Source organism: Gambusia affinis, linkage group LG18, assembly GCF_019740435.1.
Source record: "Gambusia affinis linkage group LG18, SWU_Gaff_1.0, whole genome shotgun sequence".
NCBI lineage: Eukaryota > Metazoa > Chordata > Actinopteri > Cyprinodontiformes > Poeciliidae > Gambusia > Gambusia affinis.
In genome coordinates this window covers 10,940,053-10,961,760 of record NC_057885.1, presented here as the reverse complement: position 1 = coordinate 10,961,760, position 21,708 = coordinate 10,940,053, and the positions used below count along the sequence as shown (strand labels likewise).

The window sequence follows — 21,708 nt, the reverse complement described above, 5'->3', positions numbered from 1 at the left end:
GCAGGACAGCGGCCCTCGAGGACTGGAGTTTGAGACCCCTGGTCCAGAGTAACTACTTGATTTAGTCAAATAGCTTCTTCAAACAAAATTTTCTGATCTCAGTTAATTCTTCTTTGGTCTACTTTACAGTAGGAACAACGTTCTGGTTTTACCGATGCATAGTGAGTATTTGCTTGCTGATATTTTCGCTTGAGTCCTGAAATGTGCTCTGCACTGTGTGGAAAACGTGGGTTATTTTTCAAACCCAGCGATGGGTTTCATCTTTCTTTATGCCAACATCTGCAGAACCCCATTGTGGGAGAACATCTGAAACCCACTACGTCTCATTATCAGGACATTGCGTCACATCTCATCCGTAATGGTGATTGCTAGCCTTCTCGGCTCAGTAATGTTTGTCCTGGGGACATTTGAACAGTGGCAGAGGGAAAACTTAAATCGGTTCCATGTGTGTATCCGTCTTTACGTGTCTGGTTCTGTGTGACTGGGGCGTGTCTGGTTGAGGTGGAAACAGTAGGGCCCCTGTTCCGTCTGGGTTTTGGCCCAACAACTGTTAAGTTCTGGACGTCACACTTAGCCTCAGTGCTAAACGTGGCACACTGCAACTATTATTGGCCCGCTGCTGACATAATGGACCATCTCGCATGGGATCTGCCCTATATGACGACCACTGAAGGCAGAGTCAGCATCCAAGTCGTGACACAGGCAGGGCTGCAGCTGGAGACACAGAACATTCTGTAGAGCTGCAAGCTGCAGTTCAGGAACACGCTACACATTAATCTAGCTAAATAGTAGAAGAAAATAGTCTGCTGTGGCCATTTATGTTAAGTTTTGTAGATTGTTATTTCTATAAATTTAGTTCTTCTTTGGGTGGTAAGAGTTGTTAGTTTATAACCAAAATCTGTAATTAATTTTTATATTTGGAATTGTTTAGATCACTTTGGTGACCGTTAGAGCCGCCCATTAACTCAAGTGACTGGGTGTGCTGTGGAAGTCTATTGTTTGGACAAATGTCCAGTTTTTGTAAAAAATTTTTTTTTTTTTTTTTTTTTTTTTACCACTTTTTGAATTTGAAACGTCCATTAAGTTAGACTTTTTTTTTTTCAACTAAGTTGTAAGAGATTTTTAGTGACTATTTTGTCTATTTCTTTCTTTTTATTTTTTTATTTTTTTTTTTACAGCAAATAAAGCATATATATTTTTTCAAGCAATCAAGTCGGAAGTGGGTGCAAGAATCAAACCACCTGTTAATATCCAACCACCCACGGTATTTTGGTTCTGTAATCTAAAAGGCTGCGACGTCTTCATTTGGACCCTTGATTAGAAAACATTCTGATGCCCAGCACTATCTTCAAATTAGATTGAATAGAAGGACGGCATCAGTTTACTTGCATTGTACTAAAATCTAACCTTTTTTTTCTGAGCTCTTTGAGTGTCTCTGAGTTCACCTTCCACGATGGCTGCTGCATACATAAATGGTGTGAACATTACTAACATAGATTGCTCATGAGAATTCCTGATATTTATATTTTCTTGCCTGAAACTAAAGAAGAAATACATTTCACTTGTACTTTGACCATTAGCATCTCCACAATTAGCAAATTCCCAACTTAAACACTCTCAATCTGAGCGTGACATCGTTCTCAGCTGCTACTTTTGTGATCGAAGGCCATTATTTATCCTCACTGCCTCTTGAGGTCCAACATTAGCCTGTACTGTCTCAGCAGGGATACAGAACCGCCCAACATAATTTTCAGCCTGTACTCTACATGCTGGATCTCATACTTCTTTTCAATTTGGAGTAACAGCATTAACAATGGAAGTGCTACCGACACACCCTGTTGTTCTGATGCTAATTGGCAGCTATTCATTTTAAATGTCCCGAGTACAGCTTGTGACTGAAACCCAGAAATTATCAGCCCTCTTAAGAGGCAATCATGACTCTTTGTGGGCAAACAACATCAATCTCCAACCTCAATGAGCAAAGTGACAAAAAAAAAAGGTGACATTTACTCCTGTTTGAGCTGATCTCTGTCTGAGGCGAGTAATGTTTCTGCGACCAAAACAGGCAATAAAGAGCGAAACACTTGATGAGATTTTGTTTCAGTTTTCCCTACAAATACATAAAAACGGCCTCAACTGGAAGTTGTTTCAAAGGCAAGGAACGTCAGAAACTCAAATCCAGCTGAGACCCGAATGAAATGGAAAAAAGAAAAAAAAAAAAAAAGATTTTCCTTTAAGTTCGCAAGGTCCTGTTTTTTTTGTGTGTGTTTTTTTTTACAGAGTATATCTTGAGAACAAGGATGTAACTATCCTATAATTAGAAGCATAGCAAACATAACATTTAGGGAAGTAAAAACCCCCCACTACATTTCAGCCTTCATCCATTCATTGTATAAGAGTTTTACAGCCAGTTCTCTTTTTCATAAGCATCCTAAATCAAGTGAAGTGCATCCACTCACGAGTATTTACCTTTGGGAGCTATCCTCCACTCCACTGTCACAGTTTGTTTTGTTTTTTTTAAAGATGTTTCAGTGATAGATGAATAAACGGCTAAAATATAAAATCTAGGCTTTGTAAGCAGCAGAATAATCTATCAGCTGTTTTATGTTAAATATGTTTAATGTTTTGTTCAGAATAATTATTAGATGAAACTTTTAATTCGCAACAAAAAAACACAAAGTAAGTTGAACTTGTGAGATGAAATACAACATATTGGGTTAAAAAATGAGACAGGATTTTGCAACTGAAAATCCCTTTTTTTTCCGCAAATCACTAGCTGTTATTTTGAGAATCAATAATCAATGTTGAGAAGTTTTGTCACGTTTTTTTTTTTAATTGTATGCATTTTGTGATCTTTCTTTTTTCTTGACATGTTTAACTTTAAAACGATTCACTCGTGTCTTGCCTGCTGTGTGCCACAATCTCTTGTTCCACGTCTAAAAGTGGCTACAGTGGACTGAAAAACGATTGAAATTACTATTCAAGTCCAACCAAATTAGGCCGATCGCGGGTGCAAAACATTACAGATTTCTAAGAACAGCGCAACCTCAAACGGCACACATTCACCAGGGTGAGGCGTTTACGTTTCTTTGATTAGCTATATTATAATAAGAGAAAGGGGAACAAAATGATTTAGACTTTTCATAAATACGGAGATCGCAGACGTGTTGAGTTGACCACAGAGAGCGCAAACAGAGAAGTGGTTTTGGTGCTGTTTTCTTTGCAGCTCTACAGATAAATTAGCTTTGTTAAGGATTAAAAAATATGTATGTATTTACATCAAAACTCATCTGGCTGTGGATGATGTCAGGAAGTAGTTTCAAGTTACTGGGCGTCATTCAACCTTCACCGTTTTATGGTTTGAAGTGCTGAGACTCCTGTCATTTATTTTGTAAGATAGGTTATGTAGGATGTTTTCTCTTCAGAAGCTTGTTACTCTTTGCCTCTTTGTTTCAAAGAACTAAAACTGCATATAGTGTCCGCATTGACAACATACAGGGGTGATGCATTTCCAGGGCTGGCCTGGTAGGAAGCTGAACGCAGCTCAGTAATAATGAAAACAGGAATGATAACTTCACTGACTGTTCTGCTGCATCATCATTACAACAATAGAAAACGCAAAGGGAGTAGTTTCATTTGCTTTTTCTGCCCGTGTATGGTTTTGACAGGAGTCCGGTACGACCAGCTGTCTCTGAGATCGGGGGGTAACTTCAGGTTACGAATTACGCGTTCCAAAGCTTCGTCACTTCATAACCTCGAGGCATTACGAGGTTTTGCTTTGTAATGATGAGTATGACTGTGCCAAACTAAATGAATGACACTGTTCTTACGAAATATGAGAAAATGTGAAAGTAACTCTGCTCCAGATCTGAGCCGATTCCCCATTTTGTATCCACTGATTGTTGTGAATGACCCCTAAAATGCTTAAATCTCACAGGATTTAATGCAATAATATGTTATTGCATGAGGATTGTTTTAACTCCACGTTTCCACTGATGGTACTAGACCAGCCAGCTCTCATGAAATACGACAGAACTGGGCAGATTCAGCTCCTAGACGTTATTTATAGTCACATAATGACATAACTATTAAGCTAAATATGAGTAGACTGTAGAAAATGACTGCAGATCATTGTTTGTCAAGGCTGGTACAAAAGGCTTGTAAAAGCCTATATACATGCTCCAGGAAAACAAAGCAATGAGTTCTTTTACTAGCAGGAACAAGACATTATTCCCAGACATTATTTGAATTTATGTATGATGTAATGTAAAAGGATTGTCCCCAGGGCGGGTGAGGAGTGACGAATAAGTTGGTACAAACGTCTCCAAGACGGATGTGAACCGACTGGCAGCTTCTTCTTTTTTATTCCCCCGAGGAGGGTGAGAATTAATTTTTGTTTGGTATGAGGTATCTCATGGAAGAGGATTTCTTTACTTTCTAAAAAGCTAAAGAAATAAAATGGTAAAAGGGTTCTGCTGAGCAAAAAAAAAAAAAGAAAAGAAATTACATTAAAAGAGCGTGATTATGACTGAATTAGGAGTAAAATGTCACCAAGGCGGCTATAAACAGTTTGGTACAAAACGTTCCCCAATTCCCGTGTTTCTCTACATGCTTTCCAGTGATAGTATCAACAAAATAAGCTGTAAACATCAATCCTGGGCTTTTCACTCTCTGATCTTTCTGAGTAAGATTAGCAGTCATTCTGTTTCATTCAGGGAACCTGCTTTCTCAGAAGGTCCTAGAATAACGGTAAACTTTTCCTCTTTCTTATTGAAATTAAAATGAATCAGATATGGGCGAAATAAATCAAAAAAAGATAAAAGTGTCAGAATCAATTTATATGTATATAGCCTGGGATTTGAAAAACTACATTGCAAATATTGACTTCATTATCTGATGGCTGGACTTTACTGGCCTCATTTGAACAGTTTTTGGCTCCGTCCCAGGCTTTGATGCCTCCTCACCGTTTCCTCAGGATGTTTCCACAGCAGCGCATGAGTTATTGTATGTTTGGAGCTTTTAAAAACACTATGCGCATTACTCAAGCTGCAGGTTCTGCTACTCCTTTTACTGGTGATTTCATGTTTACGTGTATCAGTGATATTTACGTACAGCTACGGACTAAGTGGGATTATGTGTTTCCTCTTTGTGGAACGTCAGACCAAGAATATTTGGTTATGAAGGTGTACTTGTAACTTCAAATTATAAAGAGTTCATGAGTGCTGAAAAGACAAAAATTAAGCAACCTGTACGTGACCGCTGACATAAAATACAGTTGTTTCATCTTTTTCTGTCATTTCGGTATTAGAACATATGTGAAGCTGCATTGTAGTTAGGAAACTGTAGGTCTTCCAGGAAGGTAAATACAAAACATTTGAAAGTATTTCAAGCTTTATTTCTTCACAAGGTTGCGTGTTTTCCACCGTGTTTTTACTTTAATCATTCTGGTAGCCGCAACTCATCCAAAACGCTGCTGCCAGACTCCTGACCAACTCCAGGAAAATGAATCACGTTACTTGTAAACTCGCCGCTTTGGTTTTCCATTTGTAGTATGTCTGACTTTCGTTCTTGCTACCGGTCTATAGACATTGGACCGAAATGTATTCCTGAGTTACTTGTCTAACACAAACCATGTGGATCCATGTTTCCTGCTTACTTCTTCCCAGGAACAGAAGTAAATAAAGTGAAGCTGCATTTAGTCCCTCTGCTCTTCAACTCTGTAATAAAGTCATTGAAAACCTGAGACACTATTGGTTCATTTAAATCAGGACTGAAAACATTTTTGAGTACATGCAGTTTTTGACCTAACTATTTGACTAATGAATTGTTAGAAACATTTGTTTCTTTCATGCAATGGTTTTATGTTGTTGGGGGGGTTTTTGTCTCTCCTTTTGATGTAAAGCAGTTTGTGGTGCTACATAAACAAACCTACCTAGCATTCTCAGGAGGCTCGATAGGATCCAGGACAAACATTACAAACTTTGAACACTTTGGCTTCTCTGTTTGCAGTAAGAGATTAAATTAATATCAAAGTAGCTGCAAGAATTGACACTTTTCTGTCTTATTATTTTTAATTTTGACTTTTATATCATTTGTGTTGGTTTATGCAATAAAGAATAGCAAAACTAATGGCGTTCTTATCTCACACTAGATGAAAGTCCAGTTAAACTCTTGGGAGACAGTTCAGATAGGAAGTGAAATTCTCAAATGGCTCAAAAAAGAAAAAAGATGAAGAAGGGAGTGACTGTTTCACGAGAAAACACAACACTTATCAGTAATATGTCTAATCAGGAGCTGTTGTGGTGATTTTTTATCTTTTTATTTCAAAAGTAAAAAATATTTTAATGTGAAATGTTTCATTTTACAAGCCCAGCAATTACATAAACCAACAATATTTCAAAAGTTATAAACACGTTGGAAAAGAGAGTGGCTCATCTGGAAATCGCATAAATCAGATGTGCAAAAAGGGTAACGTGGAAATGTTTTACAAACATAGTTACATTCAAAAGCACCAAATAAAGCACCATCAGAGACACACAAGGTAAATAAGGAGTAGAGCGATGGAGGTCAGACATGATGCTTGTTTGTAGAATGTAAATTCAGAGCGCTTTTATCTCAGAGCAACTAAAAGTTTAGCGTTATAAATCAGTCATATAGGAATGAAACATGAAAATGGTTCAGCTGGACTGAAATTTTTTTTATCAAAATCAGTCAACCCTTTGGGTCGACGTCCGACTCCTTGGACAGTTTAACGAAGTGGTGGATGAGTCGAGACGTTTTCGCAGTTCTGCTTGGTCGGACGTCTTCACCCGTCTGGAGAGACGATAGAGTTCATGTCAGTCACCTTCGCGCTCGGAAAGACGCTCCAGGCTACCTGGAACGCTTTCACCCGCGATGCTTGTTTACCGTTGAGACAGACTCGCCACGTCACTTGTTGTCTGTCAGTAAATGATTCCCGTCGAGTGACCTCAGTTTTGACCCTTCCTTCATGCCTTAAAGTGGAACAGGAGATGTGGGGGTTTTTTTCTGCAGGCAAAACAATCTGGACCCAGAAAGGGAAGCTGCTTGGTTTTACTTAGCTGTTATCACCAGAGTGGAAATACAGCGCTTATAAATGAGTCATTTTTTGTATGTGTGTGTGTGTGTGTGTGTGTGTTTGAGGAGTTCACGAATGCTGTAATTTAGCCCGCACTGATAGCACAGATTCGATGTTTACCAAAGGATTACAAAACCCTCCACTGAAACCTTACACAACAGCGTTTAAAGTGGACACTGCAGTGGAGCCGCGCCGGGACGCAGAACTCGGTTGTCTATTTATCTTTTCCCGAAAATGCATCTGCAGAGCTATTGTTCAATTTTCTCCTGCCAGCTTCCTCTTCGGCAGGAGCCTCACAGGGTGACCCGACCTTCAGGGGAGTCACATGACTCAGGCTGTCTGGAGGAGGGAAAGGAGGGGGGAGGGGGGGAACCTAAACTCAACATCTGCCGTATGACTAGCATCATAATACAAGCACAGCTGCAGATGTCCTAATAAGGCATGTTAATGGGACCAGAGGGAATGACACCATGTCTGCTTCCCTCGCCATCAGTTATCTTGACTTGAGAGTTGCATCAGTCTGCAGATGAGATAATTTCCCTTTTTTGTCCCCTTCACTCATCTCTGTGAGCTTGAACAAGCAGACAGACAGGAGGGAAGATCCTCGTTTATTTGCAACATCTGAAAACCATTCGGCACTCGTATGTTAACTGGCTTGGATTTTTATATTAAAGGTTTCTGGCATAAATCGACTAAAAATATGAACTCGTTTACAAGCAGACATATACTGCTCTCATATTTTATATCATGGATGAAAAGCTAAAGAAAGTCCTAAAAAGGTGATTTAAGGAGGATGACGTGGGAGGAGGTGAAGGTGGCTCCCTGTTTTGTTTTGACTGTTTTTATTTTGGTACTTTAAAAAAAAAAGTTGATAAATGAAATGCTAACTTCTTTCTTGTTCCCCGGGACCAATCAGAGCTCAGACTAAACAGGAAGAGGATGTGGCTTCCTGTAAGGCCCTCAGAAGCACCAGGCATGCTGCATCCAGGCGGCGAGTGTGTCGGACCCACTTTCTCAGAAACAATAGCTCTGCCGACTCAGGATCCAAGCGGAGCCTCGCAGATGGGTTACAAGCATTTCTGAGAAGCTTTAAGTTACAGAAAGTCTGTCCGGTAAATGTGAAACTGAAGATGATTAAAAACATTAAAAAAGAGACACAATGTCCTGTTTGGAGCTGCACTTTTATTGATAGTCTTCAATCTGATAGTTAAACAGGCAAACAAATACCTGGTTTGGTCCAGACTGGGTTGGTCTGGACCAAACCATTTTTAGGATTTTTTTTTATTTTTAAAAAAAGGACATCTATACATCTGAGAAATTATCGGCATGGAGTAAAATTGGCAGTACATGGGACAAGAAAATGTAAAAGAAGACCGTGCTATACATCGCTAATGAGTGTAACTCCTAGATTTTTCAAATTGCTTTTTAATAATGAACAGTTTCAGCACAAAAGTAAAGCTTGAAAACATAGAAAAAAAGGGTGAAAATGAGTTATGTGTTGTTTTCAGAGCACTATACATCATCACTTGCAAGTCTAAATGTCCAAAGTGGTTAAAAATGTCACTTTCCCTGTGAAGTCTGTCACTGAAACTAGAATTAATTCTATTAATTCTAGTTTCAGCTATTTTATACATATTGTACCTGCAGTGTAACTATAAGTACAGTAAAATATATGATATTTTACCCATACTCTCAACAAGATCCATAAAAATTTATGAATAATGCATAAAAGCTGGGTCAGGAAACAAGCCAAACTGAATGGATTTTACCTAAATCTGATAGGAATTACAAATACCAAGCAGTTTTGCCAACCGACTGTTAGTAGGAATGGATTTAGATTCACACTGGATATCTGAATGCTACTGCTGGATCAAATTACAGCGTGTAATCTGATCTGTTACTATTACTTACTCCAGCTGAAGGGAAACAAAATTAAAATGATCTCCGTCGTATTAAAACAAACTAAACGGTTCAAATAAACCATTAAAGCCCTCAAATGAACAAACTGCTTGCTTCCATAATTCAGGTTAGTACGTTTCTTACTGGAAGGGTTGTAATCATTAGAAGAGCTTCCACCAGAACCGTAACTGGCCTGGAGAAACCGGGTTTAGTAGGTGGAGCTCACTGAGAAACACATCAGGCTGTGTTTATGAAACCAACAGGAGTTGGCTGCGCGGCTTTTTCCAAACTGACCTTTTAAAGCTGGCACAGAGGAAGCCATGTATCCTGAGGTGTGAACAGCGCCAGTGTTATGTAATAACAGATCTGTTCGTGCATTCTAACAGGAGCGAGGCGACTTTGGTTGCTTAGGTCGGCCTCTTGGAGTCATTGTGAGATTTAGATATTTTGTTTTCCTCTTGCAATATAATCATAGTGTACATATGCATAATGGTGTTGCTTTATTTCTTGTTTCGTATCAACCGTACATCTATATGTAAAACAATTCCGCTGCCAAAGATTCAGTGTCTGACTTTTTGGATTTCTTTATTTCAATTAGTGAAACTGCTCGTTCTTTAATTAGTCATATTCAGCAGACAAACGCCTTGCGATAAGTGTCACGTTTTTACAGAACACGCAAAGTCTCTAGAAAAAGACTCCAGGCCAGGATTTGAACCCAGGACCCTCAGAGCATTTGTAATCATTGCATTTTGTCAACAGTGGTGTTTGGTGCATGAACGGTGCCTTGGGCGAGACCCCCGTTTTTAACCCCTCCACCCACCGAACCACAAACAGCCAAACACAAGTTAGTGTTTGTGTGTTTTCACAAATACAATAAAATCAGGCTTTTATTCAGTGTATTACAAGCCTGATGGGCCACCAGGCTAATCGTTGCTTATTTATTTAATTTTCTTTCATGTTTGCATTTTTTAAGATTTTTTTAGTTGGTGTTCAGGTATTAATCTTCCAATATCACAATTATCATTATTTTTCAAATTTCCCGTGAAGCTTTAACTCAAAAACACGGCGGTCAGCCGGATGACCGAGGGCCACAACTACCACGCTTAGCAAGTTTTCTGGGGGAAACCTTGAAAAGTATTTCAAATTTTCAAGTTAAATCTCTCATCGGTGTAGAAAAACCCAGTTCAGGTCCAACAAGTTTACATATTTAGAATTTTGAACTACAACTGACCAAATGCAAAGCAGAAAAAAATCCAGATACCAACTTTAGCACACAATACAGCCGACTGCCTGCTCCCTACTGACTGCATGTGCAAATAAGCCATAGAAAACTTGTTTGGTAAACTAAAATGTAGGGTTTTGTTTTTTTTTCTGATGCTGCTGCCCCCACAAGCCAATGTTGCTCTGGGCAGTGAGCCATATTAAAAGTAAACACTTCCTGAATAAAGATATGATGAGCATACAATTAAATTTTTATTTTTATTTTAAAGCCTCTGAAGACTTAAAAACTAACATAAGTGAGATAAAATTCACACTCATAATGCACAACTGACTCTATTGAGTCAGGAAACCTACGCTGACTGTAGGTGGATCTGTCTCCATTGCTTCACAATTGTTCTCCATTTATAGCGTTCAGGTTATTCTGAATGTGTCAGGACAAATGAGGCATTTACCAACATTGTGATAGAGTTCATGTGAGAGACCTGCAACTTAAAATTAGATCAATTCTGAGCAGTCTTTAACACCCTTTCCTCTGATCTTAAGAAAGTTTTCCTTCTCCATATTCACTTTGTTTGTGAATACGAATCTATTCATGTTCTAAACCGTTTTCTGTTCTTGACTGTGGGAAGGAGGAAGTAAAAGAGCAAAATGTTTAACTCGTGCGTAAGATTTCAAGAGACGCGGATTTGAAGAAAGATTTGGGGACAAAAGTCCAAGTCAGGATTGGGGACAAACTCCTTTCAGGCATTCCACAGATTGGGAAGTTAGTTCCAAAAACAAACAAACTTATCCAAAAGCCGCGGGCGTGGGCACACATCCAAAAGCCAAAGAACAAAACAGGGTCGAAAACAATGAGGACTTACACTGGGAGAACAATGGGAAACTCAAAGATGGACAAAGATAACGGAAAATAAACCAAAAAAAAACAAGAACAGACTGTATTCATGTCACGGAGGCTAAACTTAACGTCTGCTCTGTGACCCTGAAGAGGCTTCAGTTTGGACATTTTTGGCCTTTTCACTCATGAAAATGTGACTCCAACACATCAGAACCTCAGCTAAATTATTTAGCCACGAAACTTTAGGCACCTTCTCAAAAATGTATCCAAACTCTTAACGACCAAGAAACGTACACTGATACTCTGTGGTTGTGTGTCAACGTACAAAATGTTCTTTTAATAATTAGAAAATTGAGGCTATTCAGAGCAGAGCTTCAAAGTAACTAAATTTAAAGGATTGACCCAGAGCTTTCTATTAGGTTTCTTTTTTCTGTGCTTCCAGAGGAACAAGTGGATCAGAAGAGGCAGCAGAACAGAGCAGCACTCTCAAGGCTGCAAACACCTACAATATGTGTTTAACCCTACGAAATGGGACATTCCTCATACTTGTGTTAGAAAAGGCACAAAAGACGTCCACTCCACGCCTCCTCGAAAGCTCTCGCGTGGCACATGACCAACTTGATTAGTGGGTTATGTAGGAGAAGGTATAATCTCCAGAGAGCTCAAAATTAGCTAAATTGATCTGGAACCATCTACAGCGGAGAAACAATCCAACACGTCACCACGTAACCTCAGCTGAAGAAAAGCAAACGTATTCCGGTGGTTTACGGATGTAACACTTTCCTCCACGTTATTCAGAGGCACGAAGGAATGAGGAGACACTGGAAAATACGCAGCATTTGGACGCAAACTATAATTTTTTAATGAGATTTCTAGCATTGTTGCAATGTGTGTAGGCTAGTACAAGACCCCGCTGTTTCTTACTCACACTCGACTGACTAATATTGGCTACAATGTCTCTACTCCCAGCTGCCTCAGAGGCCCCGTGTGCGTCTGTAAAAACAGTCAGGGGCGTCTCATGCACGTCATCAGCGGTGCCTGAGAGGCCGCTGATGAAAACGGTGGCAATGTTCTGCTTTTTCTGCCTGCGTCCCATGAAAGGAACCGTTAGTCAGTCTTAAAGAGACACACCGTCTCTCCGGAGCTATTAATAGCCACACAGGCTGTCTTTCTCTTCTTTTTTTTTAATGTTGAAAGCTGGCCACCAAGCATTTTGAGGTGAGCCCAGAAAAAAATAAAAAAAATAAAAAATAAAATTCCCCCTTTCTCTGCTCATTTCCTCCCCACCCTGGATTCTGCAGAAAGCCGTACACTGTGACAAATAGCTTACTGAGGTTATTTTTAGCTTCAAGCGTCCAGAGCCTCCTATTTATGCTGCAACATGTGCCCAGAATCGGCACACTGCAAGGGAAAGCAGCGAGGTAGACATGTTAGTTAGACAGTTAGTGCAGTGAACCGCAACCAGGTTAACATACCTGATGGTGTAAGACATATCCGAACTGTGAATCACCCTTTAATTATTAGGCTGCAGCAGATTTTACTCACCAAAGAGCCTGCTTTCTCTGTAAAATGTCTCCTTTCTCTGTAAAATGTCTGCTTTCTCTGTAAAATGTCTGCTTTCTCTGTGATTTTACACCACACTTTAATGTAATGATTACACAGGGTAAGTGAGCTTTGGTGTTTTAATGAAATAATGTACAATTTAGAAAGAAAACAAAGTTCATTGGTTGTTTAGATTGCAGTTTTTTAAAACTTAAACCAAATCATATCGTCATACTTTTGATCAGTGATGTACAGTTACATTTTAGATGGAATAGAAATTATGTTTATTTTTGGCTCCATGAGCAAACTTATGCAATTTTAGAGATAAGGACAACCTTTGATGAAATATGGAAGATAAACCACTATTGAAACTGTTAGATTTTTTTTTTCTTGTAACCTATAGGGATAGATATTGTCTAGCGAAGAGAAATCTAGGTTTGTTTCATTCATTTGTTTCATAGCTACAAACTAAAAAAATAATAACTTGCCTGTTAAAAACAGAACAAAGCTGCAATACTAAAATAGACGACAAGCTGTACCAACACAAGTACAACAATTGTATTAAGCATGCAATACATTCAATTTCATAAATTAGAACATGAGTGAGTTTATGCAATAAAATATGTATTTCTTATGTTTCTAAGCTCAAACTTAAACTTGTTGTCAACAAAGTTGACGGACAAAAACACTAAAGGGAAGTCAAGTTCCTCTTAGTTGTAAGTTGACTCATTCCTGACGTGAACAGAATCATATTTTAATCCCATGCAGATGAATTGGTCAATAGGTAATGTTTGCGTCCATTCGGTGTGATTGGGTCAGACAAACAAACATCTTTTGACTTTGGATCTCATGGAAGAAAGTCATGAATGTTCATGTAGAATGAAAACCCTATCCGTCCATGATCACAGTTTTTTTCAATAATCTAAATTGACATTGGAACAACATCCTCATTTTGTTGCTGTGTGGTGAAGAACCCACCCAGAAAAGTCTAAACTTATAAACTATAATAAACATTATAGCATGAACTGAGTTGATAAAATGTTTTCGTTCAAACAGCAGACGGCTCACAGTTCCTCTAGCATATCTCTGTAGTTGCTCCTAGTGCTGCTTTTGGGTTTGTCTCTAGTTGTGTAAAATAATGAGATCATCCTTATTTTTGGTCCTGGGGATTCACAGTTTGATGACATATCCACAATGTTCGTCATCATTCCTGCCTGTTTCACCAAAACAGGACCCCACTTGTGATTAAACCTTTTCTAAAACATTCAAACAGCAAGGTATGGTGAATTTAAAAAAAGCAAAGTATGAGCGATGCCTGAATTTATTCACTGCGAAATACAAAAAAACCCAAAGGAATTTGTGAAAGAATGAGTCAAAGTCTCAAACTCAGTGCTACATTTTCTTTTACTATATTATTGTTAACAAAAACAGAGACAAATGTCATCTTTAACAAATATTTATAGAAATAATTTGGGTCTAATTCCCAACAAAGGTCTCTGTCATGAGTTATTACGTTCATGTTGCTTCAGAAAACAAGCTGCTCTTGTCAAAACCAGATTTGGCAACTACGCCCCCTACAGGCAATAAGTGTTACTCTGTCCTCACAGACAGTAAAGACTTAAATTAGAGGTAAAATGAGGATCTATGAGTTCTTTGAGTTAGTACCTCACCTGCAGCTTATAACTCCTCTGGTGTCTTCATCCAGTGTAAATCTGGATTAACCGGATCTGTCAGATGAAGCTAACGTCTAATCCGAGTACCTTTCAAATTGACCATTTGGTTTTGGAGTGGTCAGAGTCTGACAGCTTTAATCTGACAGGGAATCTGGAGAGACCTGTAGATTAGGATGATGGGAATGAGATCTTTCAGCCTCAGATATTTGACATCATCATCATATATTCTCAAAATATCCAAAATAAAAAAAAACTTTATTATGAAGGGGTTGCCTACTGTTACATCACTAATTACCATGAATATTTTGACATGCCATCTTCAATAAAATGTAAAAAACCCATTTCTTTTGACATTAATACTTGTTTTACATGCTTCAATATTCTTTGAGAGATGCTTGTGTCATTACTTGCCACGTACAGTTTTCAATCTATATCTGCCAGGTGTGGGGATACTTTTGGGGTTAATTGAACTGAGTTAAACTGTATGCTAGTGGAGGAAATTCAAGAGTACCAGCAGCGAAGCCACAGGCAAATCAGAGCATGTAGATTTATACAATGATAAAAATATAAAAACAGAGACTAAGAACAACAGACGACAGGAAGAGCAACTTTATAGCATAAGAAAATGCCGGACAGTTATTAAAAACACCATACTCTGACTCTAAAAAATATGAACCTGAATAGGGTAGTTTTAAGAAATTACAGTTGTGCAAAAAACAGAAGTTGAATAAAACTGCAAATAACAGCCGGGATGTTATTTGAAATGAGAAAAACAGCAGAAGTGTAAACATTTACTGAGTTTTTGCCTGTCGGGAGCAACAGCTGCTGGGAGGAGGGACCTATAATCCAGCAGTCCGACACTGACGGAGCTTTCTAGTTCAGCAACAGCTGACAGATTGGTTTTATTTTTGTTCTCCTAAACATATTTAGATATTAATTTTTTTAAAACCCTTTCACAAATTCCAGCTTTATGTCCTGGTAGATGCTCTCCATGTGTACAAATGGACATTTACTACTTTGAAATACGTCCTGCATTAATTCTTTTTCTTCGATTAGTTAAACCGGGCCGCAGCACCACCTAGAGGATCAAAGTGAACACTGCAAGAGGAAGAGACGGGATGGTTAAAGTAACAGCACAGACGGGTAAATGCGAATAATAAAGGTTCAAGCAGGAGCAGGGACTCACTGCGTGTTATTTCGGACTATGCTTCATTAATACAAAGGAGAAGAAGAAAAAATCTAGTTCTGATGAGGTACGAGCATCTTTTAGTGTGAAAGTAGGGCTGCTTCTTCCTCCAGCGCCTTCCTTCTTCCTGGGGGGCGGGGAGAGCGCTATCGGTTCCGTCTCCAGACTGCTTAGGGAGGTCGAGCGGTGGACTGCGGGTCAAAGTCGAACTCTTCCCAGTTAAATCCCGCCTGAGCAGCAGCAGTAGCAGCTCCGCGCATCCATCTGCGGACATGGACTTCTCCATCAGAGCGGCGAACGTGGAGGACTGCAAGGACATCGCGCGGATGATCAGGGTGAGCAAGACACGTGCAGAGCCAGCGGCGTAATTACTCCTGCTTACGTCAGGAGATTTTTTTTTTGTAAACCAGCCGGCGATATTGTTTTATTAAGCTTGTAAATGCTTTTTTTTCTGGATGTGACCACAGCTGGTTGGAGCACTGGGGTTTTGTTGCCAGCAGGGTTCATGGATCCGAGTTCAGACCTGAAAAGACACGTATGATGATGTCAACTGATGTAAACAGTTGTTTCTCCTTCCAGGAGCTGGCAGAGTACGAGAAGATGGCTGATCATGTTAAAGTCACTCAGAGAGGTAATTATATTAGCGGGTTTACTGTGACGGCCATCTTTATATGTACTAATTGGTGTATGAAAGAATGTCCCAGGTGGTACCAGTTTACCGAGCCTCAGTCGGCTAAATCAAAAATTATTTAATTCTGAAAATTAAAAAAATAGACCCCTAAGAATGTCTAATTATCGACCAATAAGAAGAGAATACATCAAAAATAATTAAAACTAGAAAATTCCTGAAGAAATTTAATGTATGCCCAAAGTATGCCCGTCGGTTTGGACCCAGCGTTCTGAGGCTAAAAATTAGCATCAATGCTAAAGAAATCTGCAATGTTATCAATAGCATGTGGAGAATTACAAGAATGTTAAGTAAGCTGGATGTGCAGCATTCAGTATGATAAAGTAAGTGTATTAGCTAAAATTAGCCAAAATGCTAAAGTAAACATAAATACTTTAAGTAGCATGTGGGGTATCATTAGAATGTTTACTGTCATTTACTATTCCACTAAACATGGCTAATAAGTCATAAAAATAGAAAATAGCTTATTTAAGCTAAAAGGCTAATGCTAACCTGAGAGAAACAGATAATGCAGAATGATATCTATCCAGAGGGGCATATTGAGGCTTTTATTTTTGAAATTTGCAGTAAGCTTCATATTAAATGCCCACACTAATCCAATGTGTAAGAGTGCTTTGGATAAACCAGTCACATAAGGCCTAAAAGAGCAATCACATGATGTAAAAATTGCCAAGGCTTTTATTTTGAAATTTTTGTTAAGCTTTATTTGAAAGTGTCAAAGTCATCCCATGTGTAACAGTCATTGGATTAAATCAGTCATATGACGCTCAAAAAAGCAATTACCTGATGTAAAAATTTTCAAGGGCTTTTATTTTGAAATTTTCAGTAAGCTTCATTTCAAAGGGCTAGACTCATCCCATGTGTAACAGTGACAGGGTTAAATGAGTTATATACAGCCCATAGCAGCAAGTTGTTCTAAAGGCCAGCTCAGTCCTCCTCTGTTTTAACTGAACTAGTAGTTCGAACTACAGTGATGCGTATTTGTAGTCCTCAGCAGCTCTCCCTGCTCTGGGTTCCGTTGCCATGGTAAATAATCCTCTCTGCCAGCTGTGAGTGAGACATCCAGGGGGAGACAATTCTCTGTTTGAGCCAGCCAGTTTGACCCAAAAAAGCATTGCAAACAACTCTTTCCCGTTCGGGAACCGTAATACATATTCGAAAACCGATTGAAGCATATGAGAGGGTGATTTGTCATCTCCGATAGTCCTGCGATTCATATCTCTACCTCACTCGCAGTATTAACAGCAATGAGATAAAAAAAGTGTGTGCCAAGGTCTGACATTTTTCAGAAATACGTGGAAGTGAATCAGTGAGATCTGTCTGCTACCCTGGCGCATGATTTTGCTCTGAAGCACCTGGAGAGAAAACCGTAAGCGCTAGATAATGTTTGAAAACATTTGACCGGAGCAGGCACGCGTATCAATGTCATGACCAAGTTTCATACCAATCATGCAATATTTGTGAGCGTGAGGGCGAGTTAAAAAATGATTTGGGGTCAAAATGTCACTCTGACTCTCACTCTAGCGGAGCGGCATTCACACTGTGATTTTTCCAAAAATCAAAAACTTTGGGTCGCTTAGAAAGAAGTTGTGGACAAACCGTAATTCATATTGACGTGCTGTCTTCACTTTAAAAGAGATCACGGACGTATCTACAAAATGAAGTTTGAATGGCGTTTCTACATAAAGTTATGACGGCACAGAAAATCCTCAAAAATAGGGTATTTTTAGGATTTAGTGGTTGCCTCGTCCCCTTGACGACGAGAGTTGCACCTGGTGAGCTCGTTAGTGATTTTGGGGTCGTTTTTTTGCTTTTTACGTCGCCATGGTAACTCCAAATCCCACCAAAAGCAATAGCTCCAATGCCGGGTTCGAGCCGCACGTTTTGATACCACTTTTGTGGGTGGGCTCGCAGCGGTACGAGCCGCATTAACGGTCACGGAAGAAAAATAAATATTCATACTTAAAGAGACATTCTATTGGGTGTAGAACAATAGGTGCCTCCATGCATTGCTATGGGCAGGCCCCAATAATCAAAATAAGAGAATGAATCATCCAGATACTGAGATTGTTTGCTGTCAGAGGTCACATGGTGGTTCTCCAGCTAATAGAAATGAGTAAACTGTCTGAGATCAATATTAATGTGGATTAACGGAGTATTTAGCAGTGACGGAAATGACTGATGGAAAGCCATAAAGCTGTTTTGCTACAGCTTTCATCGATATTCATGGACGCTATTTAAACAGAGGCGGCATCTGAACAGTGCATTCGTATCACTGTTCAGATAGGGATAGGTCCTGTTTCAAACCTAAAAACCTGAAAAGTTTGTTCAGTAACTTCTGAGGGGAGTGACTGTTTTGATTATGGTTGGAAATCATAGTAAAGGCTGCTAAATTAAAAATACATGCTAATTTAAATTTTAAAAAAAAACAACAGGAAAGTCAGTTATAATTTTCCTTCTATTTTATAAGTTACATACAAAGTTTCTGACTGGAGCGTGACAAAATGTATAAACAGCATGAACACGTTTTCAAGGTGTTGCGTCCTTTTTCATTTCCCAACGACGACAATCAGATTTAAAATCGCAGAAAAAAAGCAGAACTCAGCGCCTCTCGTTTTGAGAAATCACAGCTTCCTCACATTCAGGCTTCTCTTTTGTCGACTTTTCCCAGACTTGGAGCAAGACGGCTTCTCCAAGAATCCGTTCTTTCACGGCATCGTTGCCGAGGTGCCGGAACAGCACAAAACCAAAGAAGGTGAGAACAAGCGTCCGCTAATCGCAGAGCAGCGTTGTCTAAATGGAACTGATACGGGAGCGTGACGGGGCAGGTTGCGTCATTTCTCGGTGCTCTTAATGTAAGTGTTTAGCTTGTTAGTAGCCTAATGTTGCAGGATGCTGCTGGTGTGTCCTCTACCTTCATTCGCCTCTTACGTAATAAAGTTGATGCACTGCTTCCTCTGTGTGCAGTAATGAGCTCGTTAGTACATGGTCCGCTGCCCAGCTGGACATTTTTCCATGCAGTCATCACTGATCACCGTCTGCTGGACTCGGATGTCTGACTGCACAGTCAGGAGGAGCGGCATGCTTCTGCGTTAGATCCTCCAAGACTGTAACACACACACACAGTCATGGGAAGAAGAAAGTACACCCTCTGTTTGATTCTGACGGTTTAATGTGTGAAGCATTTACACCAGGGATGCTCAAAATGCGGTGCGGGGCCCATCTGTGGACAGATTTTGTGTGCCCCCCGGTCACCAACCACAACTAAAGAACGGCATATGATTGGTCCAAGGCAGAAAACGTTTTACTGACAAAGTCTTTTTAGAAGGAAAATTTCATAGGTTCAACACAAAGCATTCATCTTTGCTTTCTTCTTCGTTGTTTTTATTTTTTATTTTTTTTATTTTATTGATTTATAAAGCTAATACAAACTAAATACTGCAAACATTTTCAAAGGAACTATTTTCTGAGAAATAGCGACTCAGATCCTGTTCTAGCTGCTAAGAACAGATAAGATAAATCTGTCTAGTTGTGTAATCTAGACATAGCAGATTATACTATGTTATTCAAATTATCTTATGTCCTTACTAAACAGACACGATGCCAAAATGTAAATGTTTGCTAAAAAAAAAGTAACTTAAAATACCCCCCTACCCCAAACCACTAGACATGTACTAAACCCTATTGAAAGTCTAAGTGCTGTTTTTGGTCATTTGCAGTGTTGTTGAGTTTTTTATATAAATCTCAAGAAATCTTCTTATTAGGACAGCTGGAAAGGGATTGATATAGAGCTCAATATTGGGGGCTTGGTTAATTACAAATGAGGGGAAACGAGCGCTAAAACCTCAGAGAGCAGAGTTTGAATGTAAAGAAATCCCTGAACACGTCTAACAGCCACCGTTTCGCTTTCAGGACATACGAAGATTGGCTATGCACTTTACTTCTACTCCTACAGCTCCTGGGCAGGAAGAGCCATTTACATGGAGGACTTGTACGTGATGCCAGAATTTCGAGGTAAATAATTTTCTTCACTGATTGTTGTTGTTAACATAACAATGCGCATCAATATATCTTAATTTTAATCTCTGTCCTTTAAGGGAAGGGAATTGGAAAAGCACTTATGAGCAAGGTAGCACAGGTGAGCGACATCAGCGCACCGTTAAAAAATAAACATGTAAGAGAAGAAAGTGCTAATGTTTAGCTAATGTCTGTTGGTGTCCGACAGCTGGGTCTGGCCGCTGGATGCAACCAGCTCAACTTTACGGTTCTGGACTGGAACAAGTCATCTGTGGACTTTTACCTCAGCCAGGGCTGCTTCGATGTCACGGATAAAATGGGCTACCACTGCATGCGCTGCGAGGGTGAGGCTCTGGAGCACCTGGCACAACCTTAACCCGAACGCTGCGACTTTTGAAACCCTGGACGTCGGTCCAGGCAATGCAGAGCTCCACTTTACGGCCCATTGTTTAAAACGTCATGATGGTTTGTAAATCAGTGGCTTTTTCTTGCCAAACCTTTTGCACCTTAAGTTATCAATTATTTATCCGTCGGACCTCGAAGCCATTTTACGGCTGGATTTGCCCATGACAGTTATGCAAAAATATCCAAGTGAAGTTTTTTTCATCATTTTGTATCGATAATAAAAATCAGGGTAGCCTTTTTAAAATTTCACTCCACAGCTATATTTTTATGGTACTTTTTGGTAGAAAATATGTGTTTTTAATCAAGCTCCACATTATATCCTCTTAAAGCAACACAGCAATATTTGGAAGATATTGGCAGAATATACCATCATAAACCAATTTAACAGATTTGATGTCAAATCAATTTTACTCAAAAGTGTGGGTGAACACTCATATGCACAAAAATCCAGGTTTCTAGATGCAGAAATCACATTTAATGTCATGGGAAGAAAAGGTGACACTTTACTTGACGGGGTGTGCATAAGACCGACATGTTCATAAACATGACATAACATCTGTTATGAACATGAAGGAGTCTTCATGAATGCTTATGACTGTTGTCATGAGGTGTCATTCGGTAAATAATGACACTTTTGATGCAAAGTTGACCATTTTAATGGACTTTTAATGCAACTTTTAAAGCAACTTTGCATTAAAAGTGTCATTATTTACCAAATTACACTTCATGACAACAGTCAAACATTCATGAAGACTCCTCCATGTTCATGACAGGTTGTTATATCATGTTTATGACAGTGTCATGTCAGTCTTGTGCACACCCCGTCAAATAAAGTGTCACCAAAAAAGGTATCCTTGTCCTTGATTACAGCGATGGAGAATAAAAACTAAGTACACCCCTGTTGATTTAATAGGGGAAGTAGCACCCATTTATGTGGGGTGTATCGTATTTTCCGGACTATAGAGCGCGCCTCACTGTAAGCCGCATCTACAGCGTTTTTTTTTATAAAAACACTGGAAACGTACATATATAGGCTGCACCAGCACCAATAATCTTCTGCTAAAGAGCCCCCTGGTGGTTGAAGTAAAATCCACAGAAAAGCCGCACCGGGCTGAAAGCTGGATGGTTCACAGCGTGGGGGGA

At 39.3% G+C, this 21,708-nt stretch overlaps 1 protein-coding gene across 1 annotated transcript; it reads left to right on the top strand.

The window, feature by feature from the left end:
* The first annotated feature begins 15,364 nt into the window (after positions 1-15,364).
* Positions 15,365-21,119, top strand: LOC122820103 (thialysine N-epsilon-acetyltransferase-like). The gene is made up of 6 exons (XM_044097280.1): positions 15,365-15,790; positions 16,035-16,086; positions 18,815-18,898; positions 20,056-20,157; positions 20,241-20,281; positions 20,369-21,119. The coding sequence occupies exons 1-6, from the start codon at positions 15,728-15,730 to the stop codon at positions 20,534-20,536; spliced, it is 510 nt and encodes a 169-aa protein (XP_043953215.1). The 5' UTR covers positions 15,365-15,727; the 3' UTR covers positions 20,537-21,119.
* The last annotated feature ends 589 nt before the right edge of the window (positions 21,120-21,708 follow it).